This window comes from Artemia franciscana, chromosome 18 (assembly GCF_032884065.1).
Source record: "Artemia franciscana chromosome 18, ASM3288406v1, whole genome shotgun sequence".
Taxonomy (NCBI): Eukaryota; Metazoa; Arthropoda; class Branchiopoda; order Anostraca; family Artemiidae; genus Artemia; species Artemia franciscana.
The window spans coordinates 8,749,416-8,774,426 of NC_088880.1; the positions used below are offsets into that span (position 1 = coordinate 8,749,416).

General features: G+C 37.5%; 1 protein-coding gene across 1 annotated transcript in view; it reads right to left on the reverse strand.

Moving 5' to 3' along the window:
• Positions 1-25,011, reverse strand: part of LOC136038570 (cadherin-23-like) — a 155,744-nt gene that overhangs the window by 80,043 nt on the left and 50,690 nt on the right. The window contains exon 2 of the mRNA XM_065721748.1: positions 20,123-20,336. Coding sequence (XP_065577820.1) covers positions 20,123-20,330 — 208 coding nt within the window. The 5' untranslated portion in view covers positions 20,331-20,336. The remainder of the gene's footprint in view (positions 1-20,122; positions 20,337-25,011) is intronic.

Below are 25,011 nucleotides of genomic sequence, written 5' to 3' on the forward strand. Positions count from 1 at the left end.
TACTCAGAGAAGAAAAAAAAATCACTTAATCAAAGAGAGAAGAGCAAAAAGGAGAAGAAAAGAAAATTTAAACAAAATAAAAACTATAGAAAACAAAACCGAATAGACTAATAGATTGAATAAACTAACTTAATTAAGTAGATCAGTAGATAAAATAGACTCCAATAAAATAACAAGAAAATATATATATATATATATATATATATATATATATATATATATATATATATATATATATATATATATATATATATATATATATATATATATATATGTATATATATATATATATTTGTATACATATACACATATAAAAAATAGATAGAATAATTTCTAAGAAGCCAAAGAATTTTTTATAATTTTTTTGAACAAACCGAATGAGTGACACCTTCGAGCTGATTCGGGCAACTTATTCCATAAAATACGACTCGCAATTACAGGGTTAAAGTCTGACCTTATACAAGGAGTATTGATATTTCATTTAAGAAAAAACAGAGAACGTAGCAAAAAAGAGGAAAAAGATAAACGAATAAAATGACCATAAAAATTATTTTTATAAATAACCATTTTACTTAATAGAATTGTAAAGTATCTGGAACACCTAGTCAATTACGTGAGGTAATACAACAGGCAGATGAAGCCAGTATTTCTTAGGAGAATGTTTACCTATCAGTCAGTTGATGTCTGATGCGCACAATAGAGTAAACTTTTTTTTCAATCTAAGCCTGAAGGCAAGCGAGTATTCCTCATTATAGATACTATATGCTATCACTAGGTTTGGTTAAGATACGAAAAAAGTGATGAAACGCATATATCGTTTAGTAATTATACCTTACTCTGTCTCACTGCTGGGGGATCTAGTTAAAACTGTCAGGTTTTTTCTTTTGGAAGAGGTTGGGGGAGGAGGTTCAGTAGACTTATTATTTTATGTCTAGGGAAGGAGACGAAATAGCTTTTCTTTATTCCTCACAAAAGAAGATATAGCCTACAAAATTTTTCCTTTCTTTTTTACGACTCTCGTCCTTCGATTTTTTTGTTATATATAGGCTAAAAAAATAAAAAGTGAAAAAGGCATGGATAGATCATCGACGCATGCAGACGGAGGGGGGGGGGGGGTCTTAGGGCCCAACCCTCTTTTAATCCTAAAACTGTATTCCTATAAACTTGTAATCCTCGTTTCCCCGGAATCCCTGGCTCTTCTTATTGAAATTACTGGAATAAAATTATTTTAAAACTACCCCCCCCAAAAAAAAATTCATACTTGCGCGCTTTGATAGGTACACCTGTTACAGGTTTACTTACCTACTTTTAAGGGGATGGACGAATTCCTTCCCTAAGATTGATTCACAGACGCCCTCTTACTATTGATGTTGAAAATGGTCGTATGAACACACTTTTTAGGATATCAAGCAACTCACCCGCCCATAAATTTGATAATAACCAGTCCTTAAATTATTACCCAAATGCACCTACGTAAAGTTTCCACTCTCTGGGAAAAATATAATACAGGGGGTGTCAATTCACGAAAAATGTACAGGGGGATGAGGCATATATTTTTAAAACTTACGTGGTACTTTTGCTGATTTTTTGATAAAAACAAGAGCTAAGAGCTCATATGGCACTTGTGACGAAATCGAAAGAGCCAAGAGCCAAGAAATCATATGGTATGAGCTCTAGCAAAATTCAAAGAATCAATAGATTGCTTTAAAAGGAAAATCAGAGTCTTAATAACGGTCGGGATCAAGGAGGCACACTCGTGCCTCTATAAAGAGGCGACACACGACAATGTTAAGCGATCTTCGGTTCCAGTGGTCGCAGACGGATGGGGAGGGATGCATTTCGTAGCCCGAGCTCCAACTAAGAAACCTGCAAAATTTCATCCCCCTCCAACTTTTTCTTCATGGGGAAAATCTGGCCGAAAGTTTCGACCTGTCAACCCAAGCCCCCCTTTAACGTTGTCCGATCGGGCTGAAATTCACAAGTTAAGGTCCCCTAGGGCCCAGGAGCTTATCCGCGAAATTTCAGCTTGATCCGATAACTCCTTCCCTGTTTTCCAGAAACCACGCATAGCCACTTAAAATTCATTTACTTTTTTTTTCGCCACGCCTACAGGTCACATCCGACATCGGATCTGGGTGTACGAAGACTCATTCGATGCGGAATTCTCCGAGTAAGTGCCCATGAAAGTTTCGTAGGAAAATCTTAACCCCCCGAAAGTTTCGACCCTCCAACCCCCCACCCCTTTTAACGTTGTCCGATCGGGCTGAAATTCACAAGTTAAGGTCCCCTACGGCCCAGGAGCTTATCCGCGAAATTTCAGCTTGATCCGATAACTCCTTCCCTGTTTTCCAGAAACCACCCATTAGCTATTTAAATTAACGGATTTCTCTCCATAAGAGCCCATGTTAATTTGAAATTTTTAAAAGCTATTGAGAAGTTATATTTACACATGCAAGTTATTAGCTCAGTTGGTAGAGCGTGAGACTTTTAATCCTCTGGTCAAGGGTTCAAGTCCCTTACGGGCGATTTTTTTTCACAACATCAAAAAAATTTTGATAACACCTGGACAGCTTATCATTTGAGAGATAACAGAATATTAGCTTCTTATGAGCAAAAGAAACATTTCGGTCATTCTATCTATTTTTTTTTCTATTTTATACAATGATTTAAAAGCGGGGGTGGGTTCCTCTCCTAATTCCTGTACGAGGAGTACAGGAACTATTAAATTACATCCACCATGGATTGTAGAAAAACGTACAGAATTAATATGAAAAAAAATTAAACCTGTACAAAAGAGTCTTTAAAAGCGGGGGGTTTGCCTCTCCTAATAGTCTTCTTATAGTCCTAATAGTCTAATAGTCCCATGTTAATTTTTGAAATTCTTAAAAGTTACGAATATCAACATTCAAGTACATCAAAATAATCAGCTCGGCACGGCGAGAATGACTGCAAGCATCATAAAAATCCAGCTCCATTCCAGAAAAATTTTTGATAACACCTGGACAGCTTATCATTTGAGAGATAACAGAATATTAGCTTCTTATGAGCAAAAGAAACATTTCGGTCATTCTATCTATTTTTTTTCTATTTTATACAATGATTTAAAAGCGGGGGGGGGGCGGCAGCCACCCAAGTTCCTCTCCTAATTCCTGTACGAGGAGTACAGGAATTATTAAATTACATCCAGTAGAAAAACGTACAGAAATAATATGAAAAAAACTTCGTTTTCTTAAAGAGTTAAAGAGGCTGCGTCCCAAAGTCGAACCTTAAAACGTACAGGAATTAGAAGAGGCAGTTGGGGGGCTGCCGCCCCCAAACCCCCAGCTTTTAAAGACTCTTTTGTACAGGTTTTTTGTTTTTTTGCTAACCCCCAGCTCTTGGCTTCGGAAAGGCCCTCTTTTAATTAACAAAAAATTGAAATGAATGAATAATGGAATAACTTCGAAAAATGTTAAACACAAGAGGACAGGAGAACCATTGCGCCGAAACTAGTAATTAGTAACAATGAAGTCCCCCCCCAAAAAAAAAACCTGTACAAAAGAGTCTTTAAAAGCTGGGGGTTTGGGGGGCGGCAGCCCCCCAACTGCCTCTTCTAATTCCTGTACGTTTTAAGGTTCGACTTTGGGACGCAGCCTCTTTAACTCTTTAAGAAAACGAAGTTTTTTTCATATTATTTAAAATAAGAGCTCAGAGTCACGAAGCCCTTCTAAATATCAAAATTCATTAAGATTCAATCACCCATTCGTAAGATACCTTGATTTTCACGTTTTCCAAGAATTCCAGTTTCCCCCTCCAGCTCCCATCGATGTCACCAGATCTGGTCGAGATTTAAAATGAGAGTTCTAAAGCACAAGATCCTTCTAGATATCAAATTTCATTAAGATATGGTCAACCGTTCATAAGTTGAAAATACCTCATTTTTTCTAGTTTTTCCATATTACTCCCCCCCAACTCCACCAAAGAGAGCGGATCTTGTCTGGTTATGTCAGTGACCTATCTTGGACTTGTGCTTGCTCTTTCCACCAAGTTTCATCCTGATCTCTGAGATTTAAGCGTTTTCCAGGATTTTCGGTCCCCCCCCCCCCTAATGACACTGGATCCGGTCGGGATTGAAGATGAGAGATCTGAGTTTCGAGGTCCTTCTAAATATGAAATTGCATTAAGATATGATCACTCTTTCGTGAGTTAAAAATACCTCATTTTTTCCATTTTTTTTAAAAATTAACCCTCCCCCAAAGAGAGCAGATCCGTTCCGGTTATGTCAGTCCCGTATCTAGGACTTGTGCGTATTTTTCCTACAAAGTTTCATCCCGATCCCTCCACTCCAACCTTTTTCCAAGATTTTAGATTCCACCCTTCAACTTCCCCTTCGCCGGATCCGGTCAGGATTTAAAATAAGAGCTCTGAGACATGATATCTTTCCAAACATCAAATTTTGTTAAGATCCGATCACTCCTTCGTATGTTGAAAATACCTCATTTTTCTAATTTTCCCGAATTAACCCTCCCCCCAACTTCCCCAAAGAGAGCAGATCCGTTCCGGTTATGTCAATCAAGTATCTAGGACTTATAATTATTTTTCTTATCAAGTTTAATTCCGATCCCTCCACTCTGAGCGTTTTCCAAGATTTTATGTCCCCCAACTCCCCCCAATGTTACCAGATCCCGTCGGGATTTAAAATAAGAGCAACAAGACACGATATCCTTCCAAACATCAAATTTTATTAAGAGCCGATCACTCCTTCGAAAGTTAAAAATGACTCATTTTTTTATTTTTCAGAATTAACCCTCCTCCCCCCAACTCCCCCGAAGAGAGCGGATCCGTTCCGGTAATGTCAATCACGTATCTAGGACTTATTGTTATTTTTACCACCAAGTTTCATTCTGATCCTTCCACTCTAAGCGTTTTCCAAGATTTTAGGTTCCCCCCACCACCACCCTAATGTCACCGGATCCGGTCGGGATTTAAAATAAGAGCCCTAAGACCGGTATCCTTCTAAAGATCAAATTTCATTAAGATCCGATCACTCCTTCGTAAGTTAAACATAATTTTTCAGAATAAACCCCCCCCACTCCCCCAAAGAGAGCAGATCCGTTCCGGTGTTATGTTAATCACGTATCTAGGACTTGTGCTTATTTTTCCCACCAAGTTTCATCCTGATCTCTCCGCTTTAAGCGTTTTCCAAGATCTTAGGTTCCCCCTCTCAATTTCCCCCAAAGTCACGGGATCCAGTCGGGATTTAAAATAAGAGCTGAGACACGATATCCTTCCAAACTTCAATTTTCATTAAGATCCGATTACTCCTTCGTAAGTTAAAAATACCTCTTTTTTCTAATTTTTCAGAATTAACCCTCCCCCCCCAACTTCACCAAACAGAGCAGATCCGTTACGGTTATGTCAATCACGTATCTAGGACTTCCGCTTATTTTTCCCACCAAGTTTCATCCCGATCCCTCCACTCTAAGCGTTTTCCAAGATTTTAGGTTCTCTCCTCCAACTCCCCCAATGTCACCGGATCTGGTCGGGATTTAAAATAAGAGCCCCGAGAGACAAATCCTTCCGAACATCGAATTTCATTAAGATCCCATCACCCGTTCGTAAGTTAAAAATCATTCAGTTTTCTATTTTTCCGAATTAATCGGCCCCCCATTTCTCCCCCCTCCCAGATGGTCAAATCGGGAAAAACGGCCGTTTCTAATTTAATCTACTCCAGTCCCTGATACGCCTGCCAAATTTCATCGTCCTAGCTTTTCTGGAAGTGCCTAAAGTAGCAAAACCGGGACAGACAGACCGACAGAATTTGCGGTCGCTATATGTCACTTGGTTAATACCAAGTGCCATAAAAAACATTAAAATGGTATTTTTTAGATGCAAATACCAAAAAGGCATGGTTCAGAATACAGAAGGCCCCTGTCCCCCTGCCCCGATTGATACCCATGCCCAAATTATGGATTTTTAGCATAATTACCAAAAAAAATTCCTGGGAGGTGGTTTTTAGATGCGTCTTGTAGATATTGCGCATCCATAACCGCCTGTACCGGTGTAAATTAATAAATAGAAAATGAAAAATTTGAAATTGGAAATCAGTGGAAAATAAAAAAAATGACGGTCAAATCGGGAAAAACGGCCATTTCTAATTTAATCTAGTCCGGTCCCTGATATGCCTGCCAAATTTCATCGTCCTAGCTTTCCTGGAAGTGCCTAAAGTAGCAAAACCGGGACAGACAGACCGATAGACAGGCCGACAGAAAATAAAAAAATTGAATGGAGCTTTTGCTAAGACTCTAGTCGCACTGTTTGAAAAGCAGCTTAAATGCATCAGGTGCTTAGTTCGGAGGAAGAGGAAATGAGAAGCTATCACCTTTTTAAAGTATCTAAGCAGAGGTATAGATTCAAGATAATCTAGGAGGGGGTATATTTTTTAAATCTACAGGGGGGGAGCTTGTAGTTTTTTTTTTTTTTCATTTTCACAGAAAAATACAAAAGGCATTTAAAAAAAAATATCCTCAAATAAAATATTTTTCACGAACTAGCGAGGTAATCTAGAGGGGGCATGAGGGGGCATTCCATGCCCCATCTAATCAATGCAACTGTGTATGGGGCCTGCAAAGAAAGTTACACTCTATTTTTTCGGTCTTTTGTCCCAATTTTAGCTTTATTTTGGGCCCACGTTTCACATCAATGCAGGTTTTTATCTTGTGCTTCACATGCTGATGATGCCACTTCACAGTTTGCCGCAGGTGCAAATGACTTTGTTCCCCATTTCTGGCTTTGGTGTACTTTCACTGGACCACCCCTTGATTAGCAGATCATTTCGTGATTAAACACAATACAATGCATAAAAATGCAATATCTTTTCAGACATTGGACAACAATTTTGTAATTTATTATCTCTATAATAGCCTACTTGGCCAGTTGATGCAAAGAAACCATAATAGGATATACCTTAATCTAATTGAAAATACCCAAATATAGTAATTTATTTTGATACGTAATTTTTAAAAAGCTCATAGACATGGAAAAAAGTAATTACATTAAAAGCTTTGAATATTTCAAACTGGATAATTTCACTGCTTGCCGTCCACAAACAATGTAATATAGATAACATACCTCCACGAAGGGGAAGACTACCATCCCTACAACTACAAAGAAATCTACAACAGCTACAACTTTCATGCAGCACTAAGGCTTGTGATTTTTGGCAGCGCTATTGCACTGCCTATGATGGAAGCTATAGTATACTGCATCGGTGTAAAAATAAAAAGAAGTTCAAACCGCAGTGATTTAAATTTACTACCGAAACAGAACTGAACCTATTTTTGACTCCCAGTCTTGAGCCTTAGTTACAAAAAAAAAGAAATACATTAAGTACTTGAGATAGAACTTAATTTCAAGAAACCATACTTCATTTACAAAAGTAAAAAGGTTGCACGAAATCCGGGCTGTATCAATTCATGCCCGACAGCCGGAATTGAGCTTCGAATTGACGTCTAGAGGGACGGAATTTCACATCAGAAACCTTCCAAAGCAGCAAATTTAGTTTCATTCCTTTGAGAGAAGTTTAACTATTATAAGTTGCCCCCTTCCTGCTCTATCGGAATATTGGCCCTTAAAACCAGATCTTTCTCTTGTGACTGATGTCATATGTTGAACAAACTTAACTGTCCTTCAAGAAAGTTTAGTTTAGCCCGAAACTAAGCCCACAGCTTGTTTTCTACGGCTTACATAAGTCGGTTTACATCGATGTATGACTTGAACCTGAGCCATTAAACTTTGTTTTTTCGATTGGCTTAAACTTACAGAATATGAAGATTGTTCTCTGGATATTAGAGTGCTCCGTATTGATTAAAAGCCAAACCAATATTGGAAACTTTTATTTAGCTTTTTATTGCAATAAGCCTTATTTCATTCTATCTAAATTAAATGAATAAAAAACAAGTTTTTTTAACTAAGAGTAAGGAGCGACATTAAAACTTAAAACGAACAGAAATTATTCCGTATGTAAAAGGGGCTGTCCCCTCCTCAACGACCCGCTCTTTACGCTGAAATTTTTATTGTTTTAATAAGTAGTATTGTGAGTTTAGCTGGACGTTGAGGAGGGGGCGAACCCCCTCATATAGGTAATATTTTTTTAATTTTAATTTTTAATGTTGCTCCTTACTTTCAGCTGAAAAAAATTGTTTTTTTTTAAATTTAATTTCTCTTTGTTTTATTTTTAAATAACACTGGAAAATCTAGTGCCTTATTCATGGAAATTCTTTTTCACCATGATAAATTCTTCCATAGAAAGATTCTCTCACGTAACCCCCCGACCCGTTTACCACCAGAAAAAATCCCCCATGAAGATGTCAGGTTAGTTCCCAATAACCAATACTATATGTAAACAATGGGCGAAGTTCATAACTTGCAGTCCTTCCCCGGGGGAAAGTGGGGGATTAAATCGTCCTCAAAGACGTATTTATTAAATTTTTCGACAATGCTGGACAAAATGGCTACCTTGAGATTTTGATCCGGTGACTTTGGAAAAAAGAGCGTGGGACCCAATTACCTTCAAAATTCTTGGTCACTTAAAAAGGGCACTAGAAGTTTTAATTTCCGTTAAAATGAGCCCTCTTACGACATTCTAGGACCAATGGGTCGATAGGATCAAAACTGGGAAACAACAAATAATATAACACGCATCCATGATCTTTCTCCTGGCAAAAAAAGGGGAAATTCCATATTTTTGTTGATAGGAGCTTGAAACCTTTACAATAGGGTTTTCTGATACGCTGAATCTGATGGCGTGATTTTCATCAAGATTCCATGACTTTTAGGGGGCGTTTCCCATTTTTTGAAAACAAGACAAATTTTCTCAGGCTCGTAACTTTTGATGGGTAGGACTAAACTTGATTAAAGTTGTACATTTAAAACCAACAGTTCGTGGTAACGGACTGTAGTAAGGAGCAACCTGGCTCAATAGTAACCGAAACTCTAAAAAACGGGATTTTGATACCAATAGTTACATAAAAAATATTGCATTCTAATGCTGATTTTAAATATATATGTGTCATCAAGTTTAGTCTTACCCATCAAAAGTTACGAGCCTGAGAAAATTTGCCTTATTTTATAAAATAGGGGTAAATACCCCTTAAGACTCATAGAATCTTAACGAAAGTCACACCATCAGATTCAACGCATCAGAGAACCTTACAGTAGAAGTTTCAAGCTCCTATCTACAAAAAATGTGGAATTTTGTATTTTTTGCCACAAGACAGATCACTGATGCAGGCTTATTTGTTTGTTGTTTTTTTTGTTTTTTTTTTTTCCCAGCGGTGATCGTAACGACCCAGTGGTCCTTGAATGTTGTGAGAGGGCTCATTCTAAAAGAAATTAAGAGTTCTAGTGCCCCTTTAAAGTGACCAAAAAATTGGAGGGCACCTAGGCCCCCTCCCACACTCATTATTTCCCCAAGGTCACCGGATCTAAATTATGAGATAGCCATTTTATTCAAAATAGTCGATAAACGTAATAACTATGTCTTTAGGGACGACTTACTCCCCCACAGTCCCAGTGGGGTTATGTGGGTGGAACTTTCCATGGAGGAATTTGTCATGGGAGAAGAGAATTCCCATGATGGGGATTTCCATGATAAAAAAATATTGAAAAAATTAATATGAAAAAGTTTTTTCAGCTTAAAGTAAGGAGCAGCTTGAAAGTATTTTTAGTAATATCAACTATGTATTCTATGGCCTTTGTGATTCAGGAGTCATTCTTAAGGAACTGTGACAAAATTTAAGCTTAACAGTACAGAGCGATGTATAGACGAGGGGGCGAACCCCCTCGTATACGTAACAAAAACATACGAATATAGAAGTTCGTTACGTAAGTTAAATTGGAAGTTACGTATATTTTCACTAATGAAATCATTTGTAAAAAATTAGAAGTTCTAGCTACCTTGTTAAGTAAACAAAGAATTGGAGGGTAACTAACCTCCTCCCCCGCTCCTATTTTTCTCAAAATCGTCCGATCAGAACTATGAGAAAGCCATTTATTCAGTAAAAAAAAAATAAATTAATATGCAAATTTCTTTTAATTATTCATGTGCGGAGAGCCAAAATCAAAACACAATAATTCAAAAACGTTCAGAAATTAAACAAAAAAGATTTGTTTTAACTGAAAGTAAGGAGCGACATTAAAGCTTAAAACGAACAGAAATTACTCCGTATATGGAAGGGGCTGTTCCCTCCTCAAGGCCCCGCTCTTTAAACTAAATTTTTTACTGTTTTAAAAAGTAGAGTTAAGAGAAAGTCAAACTTCAACGTAAAGAGCGCGGTGTTGAGGAGGGAACAGCGCCTTCCATATACGGAGCAATTTCTGATCTTTTTAAGTTTTTATGTCGCTCCTTACCTTCTGTTAAAAAAAAACTTGCTTTTTTATTTAATCAGCATAAAAAACCGATTCTTTTGATGTATATATTGCTGTAAAAATTCCGCTTTTTAGAGTTTTGGTTACTATTGAGAAGGGTAGCTCCTTACTACAGTTCGTTACCACGAACTGTTTGAAAGGGAGTCTCCCTTGATAAATGCAAAAAAAACTGGTAGAGAAAAGTCGGAGAAATTATATTTATTTACACGAAAAAAACAAATCCCATCATATCAGCAGTTTTAATTTGAGATGTGGCAGTTCCAGAAACTTCCTGGCTGCGGGGCCATTTTAGAAAATCGTGGTTGAAAATAGCAAGACTGGTCAGTTCTTAAAATTACCAAGACTAGTAGACCATACTCACCACCATGAATTATGGTTACTTATGTACTATACGAGAAACACTCGAGAATTTGGATCGCAAAGATCAGATAGGACAATAACCGGTTAGTTTGCAATATATAGTGATATAATAGATTATGATTTAGGACTTTTCGAGGACCGAAGAACAGGCAATTATATTTTTCGAGGATAAGGGGTTGTTGCCCAACACATAACAGTGCGTCAATGGACACACAATTACTTTTAATTCAAGAGGAGCACCATCTTTGAAAGTGTAATCTAACCTTCATTAGCATTAATCAAACTTCACATCTCCAGTGTTTCTCGTATAATACATAAATACCAAATTATGTACTTAGCATTCATATTTATGTCAAATCAACAATGACTAGGTAGTTTATTCAATAGTTTCAAAATACCCTTGGGGTATTTTTCTGAGTTCCTCGAGAAGCTTCAAAATACCACACAGTAAATATTGATCTAATGACACCAACATGTCAACATTTAATGTACACACCAACATATATATATTAGTTTTCTAATGAGGAGGGAGGAAGAGCATGCTCCTCTAAACGCTATAATAAGAGAAGCAAATACTTTTCATTCTAATGTAGCACACACTGATGAGGTGGGCCCTTTTCACCAAGTCACCAGATGAGTGCAAATATTACTTGCCCTCACAGCGAAGTATTTGAGCCCAATGAATATAGACTTAATACTTCAAAGTCTCAAATACTAATTTTTCAGCATAATACGAAAAAGGAACTGAAGGGAAAGTAATCTCAAGAAGCTGATGTGAGCGCAGTATCTAAACGCTATGAAAAATACTTTTACAGGGATGGACCTTAGGAGGGGAATGCCAAATTATATGGCCAAAATATGGGTCTAGGAGATAACTAAACTATTTTACAGTTTCATTTTAATAAACAAGTCTTTGGACTTCCTCGAACTTTGCATTTATTCGCCCCAAAGTCTAATCTAGGAATACCGTCTTCTAGACATTGAAGGTGCGGTTAAATACTAAATGCTTTGTTGAAGTTACTGATATGTCTGAAAAAAACTAGTGGGAGGTGGATTTCAGAATCTCAATTTCAGAGCCCCTCAAGAGTCAAACTTTTCCTACAATAAAGCTGTCATATCGTCTCAGCGGGCCTCGTTCGTCCGCCTGGAAACTATATGAATAGATATGCTAGGCCCGCCTGATCCTCGTTCATGCAACAAATCTTGCTGCGAGAACTCTCTTCGATCATTCAAGACTAAAAAAAAATTACGATGAGGCTGGATATTCTTCGGCCTGAAATGACGGATGAAGGCTAAAGAAAACGGACTAAGATTATTCAGTGATTATAGCGTACGTATTAAAGTCACGATTGATTTGTTTTCACATCGGTTTAATTAAGTGACGTAAAGGTCTCTTGACCTCTTGAGTCCCAAATGGTGGATAGAGAGCTGTGTACAAGTAAATGGTCGGCGCAGCCCGTTCTTTCAAATCACATCAGGGGTGCGCCAAGAATGTTCAGTGACCCCAGAGCTCTTCAATGTCATCGTAGATTACATTATGACAAAAACCAATTCATGTCTCAGCGTCGGGCTCAAATTCAGAGATCGTGTAATCACAGATGTTGATTTTGCCGATGACTCCATGGCGCAGCCGCTGGAAGCGCTCTGAACTCTACGAGAAGAGGCTGCCAAAGTAGGACTGCATACAAACTGGAACAAAACTAAAATTATGGCCATAGACCCATCTTCTCCTACTGTTAACTCTCCAGTTAGCCTGGACAGCACCACTGGCATCGAGGTTGTTCAAAACTCCACCTACCTGGGCTCCATAATTTATTCAAATGGCTCGCTTCTCCCCGAGCTGCAAGTGAGATTATCCAAAGCGTCTTCTGTCATGGGCAGATTGAATCGTCACCTCTGGCGAAAACCGAACATCAGTCGTACAACAAAACTGCGGATCTTCAACGCTCTAGTCGGCTCTGTGATGCTTTACAGAGCTGGGACATGGCAAGCCTTAGCTGCAACCCTCAAGAAAATCGATGTATTTCATGCGAAGAGACTTCATATTTCATGAAGGAGGATCGAGGGCCTACAATGTTCCGCAATGAAAATCAGCAATGAAAAGCTTCTGCAGCTCACAAAATAGTCTTGATTTTCGACTCAAGCAGCCGAGCGAACCTTACAATGGTTCGGGCACCTGCTTCAAATGCCACCACATCTACCTGCAAAGACGATCTACGACTTCGACCCTATCAAAGTCGGTTGGAAGCGACCTCGCAGCCGACCAAGGAAACGTTGTTCCGACAGCCTGTCCGAGTTCTTGACGATGGCAAACTTCAGACAGGGTGAAGAGCAAAAAATCGCCATGGACCGAAATGGATAGAGGAGGCAGACGTCACTCTCTATGGCGAGTAGCGCCCGACAGGAGACTTAAGTCAAAGTAAGTCAATACATGTCTGTTCATTATTTTGCTTTTTTTTTCTTAATACTGAGTCCCTTATAGCGTTTCCTAATATATAGCCTTTCAGGCTTTGAAATTAAGCTATCTATCTATCGACAAATCCCATATCTGACATGTTGTCGACTATTGCAGCCCACTTCATGACGGTTTCCAAAGAGCAAACGGCACTACTCATGGGCATGCCCATGGGCAAGGGCATGATATGGCTAAAAGTTCCGGCAGTTGCACTGGCCATATATTTATTGCTACCTCTAAAGGTAAGGTACCATGCGATGCCAACCTCCTTTCGATCTCTCCTTGCACTTCTCTAATGAAAGAGACACGACTAAGACGTACGGCTATAACTCCCTTAGATTATCTGAAGATGATTATGTCTAGTCAACTGTACTACTTCAGAAAAAGGATTCGTTCAGAGCTCCAAATCATATTGGAATTAAATGTCTGGTGAAGTTGTCCCATCGCTTCCATCTGCTAATTCCTCGAAGTGACGGTTCAATGGCTGAATAAAATCTAGCGATTAAGTCTCAAGGTCTAACAATAGTTCGGAGTTTTCGTCCTGAAAATGACCACAAACAGCTAAGAAATTATAAACATATTATTTTTCTTCTCTTTATAACTAAACTGCACTTTAAAAGGCATAAACTTGGCTTTCATCATTTATTTATCTTATTTAGCGACGTTTTAGTTCTTCTTAAAGTCTGATTCAAGATTCCACTTGTAAGTGATTTTTTTTTTTAAACATATTAATGAATATTCCTAAGTCCTTTTAAAGGATTCAGGAAAATTAAAAACATTTAAACAATTTTTAAAACATAAAAATGAAACAAAACTAGGTCTTTCAATGGGTGGTTTTAATAATCAGTGTCCACAGAATAATGTGGGATAACCTTAAAACTATACCGAAGAAGGGATCCATTGCTCTCATTGACAACGGCACTTATCAGGTGACCTTCAAGACTCAGACACTTCCCACCAAAAAAAAAAAAAAAATCGCAAAGTTTCCCTAATTTCCATAGTTTTCATACAATTAAGATGTATTTTTCGTCTTGCTGAAGAGAATGGCTCTCCCCAGCGTCTAAAAAATGCAGACTCAGGATGAGATTTAGCAGATTGTGATAATTGTTACGAATTCCAGAGAACCTACTGATAAATAAGAAATACGATATTCATATATAGAGACAGCCACAGATTAGCCAATATAAAAGACAAGAAATTCTATGTTCAGAGGCATTCAACTTGCAATTAGGCTATCTCAGTTGGAATTCGCTTTAAAAATGAAAAATAAAAAACATTTTTCTTAAAATAAAAGTCATGAGCAACACTAAAAATTAAAACGAACAGGAATTACTCTTTATGTGTGAGTGGCATCCCCTTCTTCAACCCTTGCTCCTTTACGATGAAGTTTTATAGTTATGTGTGAGTGACTTCCCCTTCTTCAACCCTTGCTCCTTAGTTATGGGTGAGTGGCTTTCCCTTCTTCAACCCTTGTTCCTTTCCGATGAAGTTTTATAGTTATGCGTGAGTGGCTTCCCCTTCTTCAGTCCTTGTTCTTTTACGATGAAGTTTTATAATGCTTCAAAATATCTCTTATTCTGAGTCAACGTCACTTGTGTTCGAGTAGTCTATATTAAAGAATTAGGAGGAAAAGCTAAGGTGAAGAGTGAAGGGGCGAAAGGACACAACTTTCCTCTAATACGAAATAATTTCTTTCATTTTAAATTTTAAAGGAGCTTTTTACCATCATTTGAACAAACTTGCTTTTTTTCTAATTTCTGTTCGTTTTGAATTATAACAATATCCAGAATTATAACAAATCCAAGGAAGGATACCGCTCACACACACCCGATTCGAAATTAACTTTGACTCACAAGTACTCAAAATAAAATTTAACTTTAATGCACCAATGCTTCATGAAAAGAACTCATTTACAGTATTTTCCATCCGAAATAACGGTCAACTATCCAAAATAAACTATCATCGTCACAATTTGAGAGGAACTTCTACTCCCCAGGCTTCGTGTAAATACATGAAGCAAAAAATACTACTACTAACAACTCACTGCAGCACCTGAGGCAAAAACACAAACGGAAACTCCTCCTCCATCTCAACCTACTCAAAGCCTCCCTTTTTATACGCTTCTAAGATGTTCCAATTTCCATTACATCCTTCCTTATCTAGTCCTACCACCCCATTCGGGGACGGCCTGCTTTTGGTTCGGCCCGAGAGCGATAGCCGAAAAGGACGATCTTTGGCAGTCTGTTGTCATTCATCTGCAGAATGTGTCCTAGCCATTTTAACCTTTCTCTCGTTATAGCTCTAGAAAGCAGGATCGAAACCACATTTTGGGTACAGTAGGCCTATTCTGTTTGAAATACAGTCAGTCAGGCGGATACCCAAAATAATCCATAGACAATTTCTCTGGAAAACATCTAACAAACCCACCTCCATTTTCAGAGTACCCATGTTTCAGCAGTAGCTTCGTTGGGGAAGGAGAAGAGGGGGAAGGTACCCTCCCTACAATTTTTAAAAACCCTAAAATTTATTGAGTAGCTTTAAAACTGTTTAAAGCTCATTTTAAGAGTTAAATTTCCTATCTTAACTTTGAGCAGATAACTTTTTTTTATTAATCCTTGCTCGTTTGAACATAAGGAAGACATGAGAAATAAGGGTCCATTACACTTAGGGGTCCATTGTGTTTGAAACCATATCATCAAGTAAAAATGTGACCATAGTTAATGACAAAATTGAAAAATGTTAAATGCTTCTTGTTTCGCCACATTTGCTCAGGTCAATTCTTTCCCTGATATTTAAGGTGCTTTTACTTCCTAAAATCTATCAGTTCGAGATTAGATTCTCGTGTTTTAAAAGATCTAAAAGTGGAAATAAATACAACCATTACAACTACAAATAAACAGAAATGGAATCATTGAAGAATAAGAAGGTAGATATACAGTGAATGTAATTTCCTGAATGAAAAAGAAAATAAGTCTTATTGCTTTTTATAATGATATCCATAACACATCTAGATTGGTCAAATCGGTTGTAGTTTGGTCAAGGAATTTGGTAGAGGGGGGAATAATTTAACTATTTTAATTTTTATTTCCAGTATTTTAATTAAAGTCAGATTCTCTTCTTTGTCATTGACGTCCTATTCCTTACGTTTTGGATTCACATACTAACCCATATATGCAGATATGCTTCTGTGTATAATACGATTCTGAATTCTTGCTATTTTCGCTTTTCTTAATATTTCTTTTAACCAGTTCCACAAAATTAACATAAATGTGCTAAGAATTATGACTGAAATTATTAGCATTTCACGCAACGCCAGCACTACTTGTGGGATACTTATCTCTGTATCAGTATGCTGTACGAAATGTTAGGTGAGAATAAAACAAAGTGAATTTACACAAAAAATGTATGTTTTTCTGACAATTTTAAAATTTGTGTGCACGTATAAGCGGTAGCAAACCATTCTCTTTTTCTATTGTTATCAGTTTTATCATGCAGAACTAGATGACAGAGCTTTGCTTGTAAAGGAAATTATAGACACAAAAACGATATTCAGTTTAACCTTACTCCATAAATATATACCCCCCGTACCCTGATTTACACAAAAAAAAACTTCTGCGTAATTTTTATAGAATAGTGCTTTTACCAAGATACAAAGGGGATGGTAATTTCCAAACCCTAGAAGTCAATTTTCCCTTCCAATTGGTATCCCTGGCAGTTTTTAAATAGCTTAAGGTTTATGCCGCAATGATAGCAAGAACTGTTCAGATTTTATTGATATTCTTTTTCAGCGCCTAACAGATACGTTAATAATTCTAACTTTGTTTTTCGAATACTCTCAAATTTGAAATACGGTCGCTATTGAAATGTGGTGCATATGTCAAAATATAATATGTCAAATATGTCAAAATATGTCAAAATATAATATGACAGATTATGTCAAAACAAAATCTGCAGCAACACTCTGACTTATCCTGTAAAACAAAACAAAAAACAAGTTTTTTTTTTAAATGAAAATAAGGAGCGACATTAAAACTTAAAACGAACAGAAATTACTCTGTATATGAAAGGGGCTTTTCCTCCTCAACGCCCCGTTCTTTGCGCTAAAGTTTGACTCTTTCTCTCAACTCAACTTTTTAAAACAGGAAAAACTTTAGCGTAAAGAGCAGGGCGTTGAAGAGGGAGTAGCCCCTTTCATATATGGTGTAATTTCTGTTCGTTTTAAGTTTTAATGTTACTCCTTACTTTCAGTTAAAAAAACTTGTTTTTTTTATTTAATTTCTGAACGTTTTTTAGTTAACCCATGTTTTGATTTCGGCTCTCCGCAGATGAACAATTAAAGCGAAATTTGCATATTTTTTTTTATTTGGCTAAATAGCTTTCCCATAGTTTTGATCGAATGATTTTGAGAAAAAAGGAGGGGGAGGAGGCCAAGTTGCCCTCCAATTTTTTGGGTACTTAAAAAGGCAACTATAACTTTTAGTTTTTTACGAACGTTTTCATTAGTAAAAGATACACGTAACTTACGAATTAGCTTGCGTAACAACTTCTATATTTGTATGCTTTTATTACGTATATGAGAGGGTATGCTCACTCGTCAATACCTCGCTCTTTACACTAAAGCTTAAAATTTAGTCCCCTGAATCACAAAGGCCGTAGAATAAATAAATGAAATTACTAAAAATACTTTAGCGTAAAGAGTGAGGCACTAGGAGGAGGTGAACAACTTATATGCGTAATATTTTCTGTTCGTTTTAAGTTTTAATGCTACTCCTTACTTACAGTTGAAAAAAACTTTTTCATATTTATTTTGCCATTGTTTTTTTAAATATTGCTAGAAAATGCTGCGCCCCCATTATGGAAATCTTCTTCCCCCATGACAAATTCCTCCATGGAAAGTTTCTGCCACATATCCCTCTCTTCTCAACCCCCCTTCCAACCAAAGAATCCCCCTGAAAACGTCTGTACATTTCCCAATAACCATTACTATATGCAAACACTGGTCAAAATTTGTAACTTGCAGCCCCTCCCACGGGGACTGTAGGGGAGTAAGTCGTCCCCAAAGACATAGCTATAAGGTTTTTCGACTATTCTGCATAAAATGGCTATCTCAGAATTTTGATCCGACGACTTTGGGAAAAAATGAGCGAGGGAGGGGGCCTAGGTGTCCTACAATTTTTTCAGTCGCTTAAAAAGGGCATAGAACTTTCCGTTCGAATGAGCCCTCTCTCAAAATTCTAGGACCACTTGGTCGATACGATCACCCCTGGGAAAAAGAAAAAAAAAGAAAACAAATAAACACGCATCCGTGATTTATCACCCCTGGGAAAAAGAAAAAAAAGAAAACAAATAAACACGCATCCGTGATTTGTGTTCTGGCAAAAAATGCAAAATTCCACATTTTTGTAGATAGGAGCTTGGAACTTCAACAGTAGGGTTCTCTGATACGCTGAATCTGATGGTGTGATTTTCATTAAGATTCTATGACTTTTAGGGAGTGTTTTCCCCTATTTTCTAAAATAGGGCAAATTTTCTCAGGCTCGTAACTTTTGATGGACTAAACGTGATGAAACTTACATATTTAAAATCAGCATTAAAATTCGATTCTTTTGATGTAACTATTGGTATCAAAATTCCGTTTTTTAGAGAGTCTTGGTTACTATTGAGCCGGGTCGCTCCTTACTACAGTTCGTTACCACGAACTGTTTGATAGAGCTTGGTTCAATTATGAGATTGAGCCTTTGTGCTGGGGGTGGGCGGAATTGGAGAGAGGATATGTACTGCGGCAATAGTGGTGAATATGGCTGAAAAAAAGCCAATTGCATACGACATTCATCTCGCCCACCCGAAAGCTTCTTTACGCTATACTACTGTCGTCTTCAGCAACTCATTGCTGACAATTTTAGTATACGCCAAGCACCAGCACTTATATCTATGATTGTTTAATGTGTGTTGGTTGTTTATAATGTATTGCATTATGTTTTTAATTTACCAAGTTGCATTTTTGTTAAATAGTTACTTTTTTCCACTGCCGCTCGAATAGCACCGACTTCAAAAGCATTTCATCTTTCCCCCCCCAATAAAAATACTGTAGATACGCCCCTGCGTTTCAGAACCGTACTTGACCACTGTCACCACTGTAGCTTCCAATATCCTTATATTGGTTCGTAGACTTGGAAATATTTAACTTGGCAAAAAAAAAAATCGATTTCTACAGTTTACAATTTTTATATTTAAGATACATATGGTTATGGTTATATATAGTATTGGTTATATGGTATTTGGTTATGGTTATATATAGTATTGGTTATATGGTATTTGGTTATGGTTATATATAGTATTGGTTATATGGTATTTGGTTATGGTTATATATGGTATTTGGTATTGTTATATATGGTGTATGGTTTTGCATTAAATCTAAAACCCAATTGGATTGTTTTTGTGAAATATCTAACAGTCAATGAAGCTTCATGGCAAGTGAGAGTTTTGAACAAGATAAACTACAAAGAAATATCCATCGATTGTAATTCTCAACTGATGCTTAAGGCTCACTAATTATTTATGGTACATCAGATCTAACCTATACTGAAAAACATTCATGATGTGCAACGGAGTCAATTGGGGGAGGGTAATTGAGGGAGGGCCCGCTATCACGATATTTTTGCGCCTGCCAGATTTTTAGTAACACTTTTTTTGGTATTTTCGTTGAAAATTGGATTTTGATTGTTTTCATTGAAAAAAGAATAAAATTATCCCAAATATGTTGAAAATACTAATTTCAACCTTCCCCAGTACATTTCGTTGAATTTATGCCACAGACAACGTGATTTGATTTTGGAAATTGTAACCAAAAGGAAACCCAAAAAGGAAAACCTAAAAGGAAATTGTAAAATTTCAACATACCAGGTGGGGTTTCTAATCCTTCGCGTAACCTTAATACAATTTCATTTTGTCCCTCAGGAAGCACAAATCTTGGTGGTAGGTTTAAACTATATACATTAGTTACACACAAACACAAAACTAGGAAAAACACTTTCCAACGAGTAGATTTAAAGTTGCCTGATGCCAAAATTTTGTAACTTCTGTTCACTTCAAAGGGATTGGGCGTCATTGTCACCTAGAATAAAAGAAACAGGTTTATAAACTTGAATCTCAAATTCAAATTTGTTCTTCAGCAACATCGGGGTCCTAAGGTTGTTGTCTATGCTAGTACACTGAACCTCAACCAGGCGTTTGTACTAGATTTCGTTTCGAGTAAAGGAAGGGGGATATTCCGTGAATCCATTAAAAGAGCAAAAAAGGGACTTGTGCGAGAAATGGAAAATCCTTCAGATCCTTTGGAAACTCTTTAAATCCTTTTGAAAATCTTTAGATCCATGATTCCGAGGGATCCAAGCCTAGAGGCCTCCTCCTCTACGTAAGATTCCAAAGGAATCGTAAATTCAAAAGGAAGCCTCCCCCCCCTCTACGTAAGACTATCGGTCACGATGGTCAGAAATTGAAACAATCGCTTTCTAAAAGAAAGTATTTACCGGAATTTAAATCAGAAACATACAGAATACACAACTAACATCTGATCAACCCAACTTGTCCTACCACTATTGCCCCGACAATGATACAATAACTTTTCCTTTGAAAGCTATCCTTACCACGATCAATTATTTACCCTGCCACTGTTTTGGGCACCAAATGCGGGGTGGGGGATATTGCCCCTGGATTATAAAAAATACCATTTCTTGCATTTTCCTTTAAAAAATGAACGAAACATTTACCTCCTTTCTTACATTTTCGTAAATTTGCGTCTATGACCACCACTACTCTCACTAGATCTCACTACTCACACTAGATCTCAAAGCATACGTTCCTACCATGGTTCTTCCAACCAGGCGACCAGGAGCATTCCTTCTAAGACTACTCCCATTGCAACAACTTTTATCGGGACTTCTACTACTACCATGTTCCTACCATTAATCCGTATTGCCTATTACTGTTGATTGAATAGCTATACTTATACACAAAATATATGTCAATTTAAAAACTAACTGAAATAACCCCCAATAATTGAAATCAAATCTAAAGTCAACATAAATTACCACAGATATACCGACGCAGCAAAACTGGATCTTGAGCAGACAAGTCCTTAATAGTCTGCAGAAAATAAGAAACAAATTTATAAGGTCCCTAATAGTCTTTCTCCGGTCATAAAATCAATAAATTTTAGTATACAATTTTAGTTCTAAAAAATATAAGCAAGCTCAATGTTCAGTGTCTTTCAAGAAATTGTAGGCTACTACTTTATCTCTTTAGATTTGTTGCTCAGCATAATTTAATCCGGCATAAAAAAGAAACGTATTTGCGAAAACATTGGTTTGCGAAAATACGCCACGAAAATAAAACAATCGAATTGAAACACACTCTAACATGGGAATATAGGTTAGTAATCTCTCTTGCTCTCTTTATCGTGCTATTGGAAATAATAGGCGGTCAATACTGTCTACCTCTTGAAGTTAACAGTGAAACATTTTGAAAGTTAATGTGGAATTTGATCAAATAGTATAGGGTTACTGACCAACATTATTGGTTCTAATCAGTTACTAAAACAGGAAGTAATGGAAACCACATGACATGAGAAGCCCGATTTAATTTCCTGTTAGTATACAGAGTATAGACGAGATTCTACAGTAGCCTACTGCTATAACCTATTTATATTTGCTTCTCTTTTCTGATCTAGTTACTATAGCGTCGCTATCAAAAGAGGAGAAGAGGTGACTCTTTCCGTCTCTGTCATCACTCTCACAAGAGAAGGCAGAGATAGAGGGGCGGCGTAAAACCGGTTCAGTGTAGAGTGGGCTCAGTCCAAAAAAACTCCTTTCCTGATGTATACCTGAGTGTAAATCGTGATATTGGAGAAAAAATGGGCGGCCAGTACTGTTTACCTCTTTAAGTTTGTAGTGAAGGATTTTTAAAGCTGATGTGGAATCATTTCAAATAGTATAGGTTTACTGGCAAGCATTCTTTGTTCTGACCGGTTACCAACACAGAGGAAATAATGAAAACCACATGACACGAGAAGCCCAATATTGCTGTTGGTATACAGAGTATAGATGAGATTCTACAGTAGCCTACTACTACAACCTATTTATATTTGCTTTTCCTCTCTCGTCTGACAGCTATTTTGTCTGATTTCAAAAGAAGAAAAGAGAAGACTCTTTCTTATTTTGCAATCATTATCACATGAGAAGGCAGGAATAGAGGAGGTGAGGTAAGAACGGTTCAGTAGCCTATTTAAGAGGACTGAGTCCAGAGAAGCTCATTTCTTGATTTATGCCAGAGTCATACTATAGTCGACGCCTGCTGGTAAAAAAGTCAACACTTAGCCTATCAATTATTCATTTTTTCGCTGATTTTAGCACCATGCATGTAGGCTACTACAGAAGCAGAAAATCAGATGGCAAAAGCTTTGTATGGGTTGTTTCTTCGGTCAGATTTATTATACAGAAAATAAAGTTAGTTTCCTAAGCTTTCATCTTTAAGCTTTCAATTAAAAAAAAAAACAAGAGCTCATATGGCACTTGTGACGAGAGACTGGATCTGGTCCGGTTATGCCAATCACGCATCTAGAACTTGTGCATATTCTCGAGCTCGCCAAAGCACTAGAATTCCCCCCAACTCCCCCAAAAAGCTCGGATTTGGTCTGGTTATGTCAATCACGTATCTAGAGCTTGTTCTTATTCTTCCCATCAAGTTTCATCTCGATCTGTCCACTCTGAGCGTTTTCCAAGATTTCCGTTTCCCCCTCAACCCTCCAAAGTCTCCCGATCCGATTCGAATTGAAAATGGAGCATCTGAGACATGATATCTTTCTATATATCAAGTTTCATTAAGATCCGATTACCCATTCGTAAGATAAACATACCTCAATTTTCACGATTTCCTCTCCCTCCAGCCCCCACCAGGTTGTCGAATCAGGGAAACGACTATTATCAAGTCAATCTGTGCAGGTCCAAGACACGCCTACCAATCTTCATCGTCCTAGCACGTCCAGAAACACCGAACTCGCCAAAGCACTGGACCCCCCCCCCCCCCAAAAAAAACTCCCCCTAAGAAAGCGAATCTGGTCCGGCTATGTCAATCACGTATCTAAGACTTGTGCCTATTCTTCCCACCAAGTTTCATCCCGATCCCTCCACTCTACGCGTTTCCCAAGATTTCCGGTTTTCCCCTACAACTCCTCCCAATGTCACCGGATCCTGTCAGGATTTAAAATAGGAGCTCTGAGATACGAGGTTCGTCTAAATCAAATTTCAAATAAATCAAATTTCAAATAAATCAAATTTCATTAAATCCGATCACCCGTTAATAAGTAAGAATACCTCATTTTTCAAGTTTTTCAGAAATAACCATCCTTGCACTCCTCCCCCCACCAGATGGTCAAATCGGGGAAGCGACTATTTCTAATTTAATCAGGTCCAGTCCCTGATACACCTGTAAACTTTCAGCGATCGCTATACTGATCACGTATCTAGTTTTGGACCTTCTTCACTAAAAAATTGGGCTGGAACGGGATTTGAACCTGAAACCTCTCCCACTCTGAACAAGAATCATACCAATAGACCAGCAACATATAGCCACACTTAAGAACAACAATCAATTGTTTTATCGGCAAATAAAATTATTCTCAACTACCTCGTTCGCTTGCTCCCCCCCTCCCCCCTTCTGATGGTCAAATCGGGGACGCAGCTATTTCTAGTCTGGTCTGGTCCCTGATACGCCTACCAACTTTCATCGTTCTAGCTTCCGTGGAAATGCCCAAACTAACAAAACTGGGACCGACGGAGAGAAATCGCGATCGCTACATATCACTTGGTAAATATCAAGTGCCATAAAAATATTCTTTAAATTTTCTCTATGATTCATAGCTCACAAACAATTAAAGTTTAATATAGTGGGACTAAAAAAAATTAGCACATAATACATTACTGGGGCTGTAGTCAAGAATGTACGCCGGTAGGGGGGGTCCCCTCTACAGAAACCGCAAAGTGTCTGGGCACTTCTTACTCAAATTACCAAGTTTTTTTTACTGGGCACCCCTCCCAACAAAAATACTCCGCTCGTTCCTGCCCGTAGTTGGGTGCCCTTTTTTACCCACGGATGTGACTATAATTTAGTTTGGGACATTATGCTCCTGAAGCAAAGCGATGTGATCGAAAAATGTTTCTTCTAAAAACGCGAATGGCCAACTTTGGACTTAGGTTGATCAAGTCCCATATTCTGGATTATTCATATCAATCATAAATTCATTTCAGCCAATAGTAGGCACTTAAGCAGGTAAAAGTTGCAGGAAAGGAGTGGAGCAACTTTAATATTTTTTATGCTGTGAAACATTCACAGCTTCTATTTTTGACAGAGTTAAAAATTGAAAGCTTAAGATTGACAGACGAAAAGCTGAAAAGACGAAAAATCTGAAAAGTGACCCGCCCCAAAAAAAAGAACAATTAACATGTGCTAAATGATTATATATAATCAGCACAATGTCTCATAATTTAAATTCAAATTATTTAAAAGGCTAAAACGGTGTTTCAACCCAACATGTTTTTCAGGCGAAAAAGCAAAAAAGGTGCTTATTGTAATTAGAACGAGAAAAAGATGCACCAATTTATGTTTCCTTGTAACTAGCTAAATGACGCAGAGTTATGTCAAGGACACCATGATGTATTGTGTTAAATACATGATATTCAAGCATACTCTGATCATTCCAGCTGCTGTTACTAGTGTTTACATTCCTACCAGCA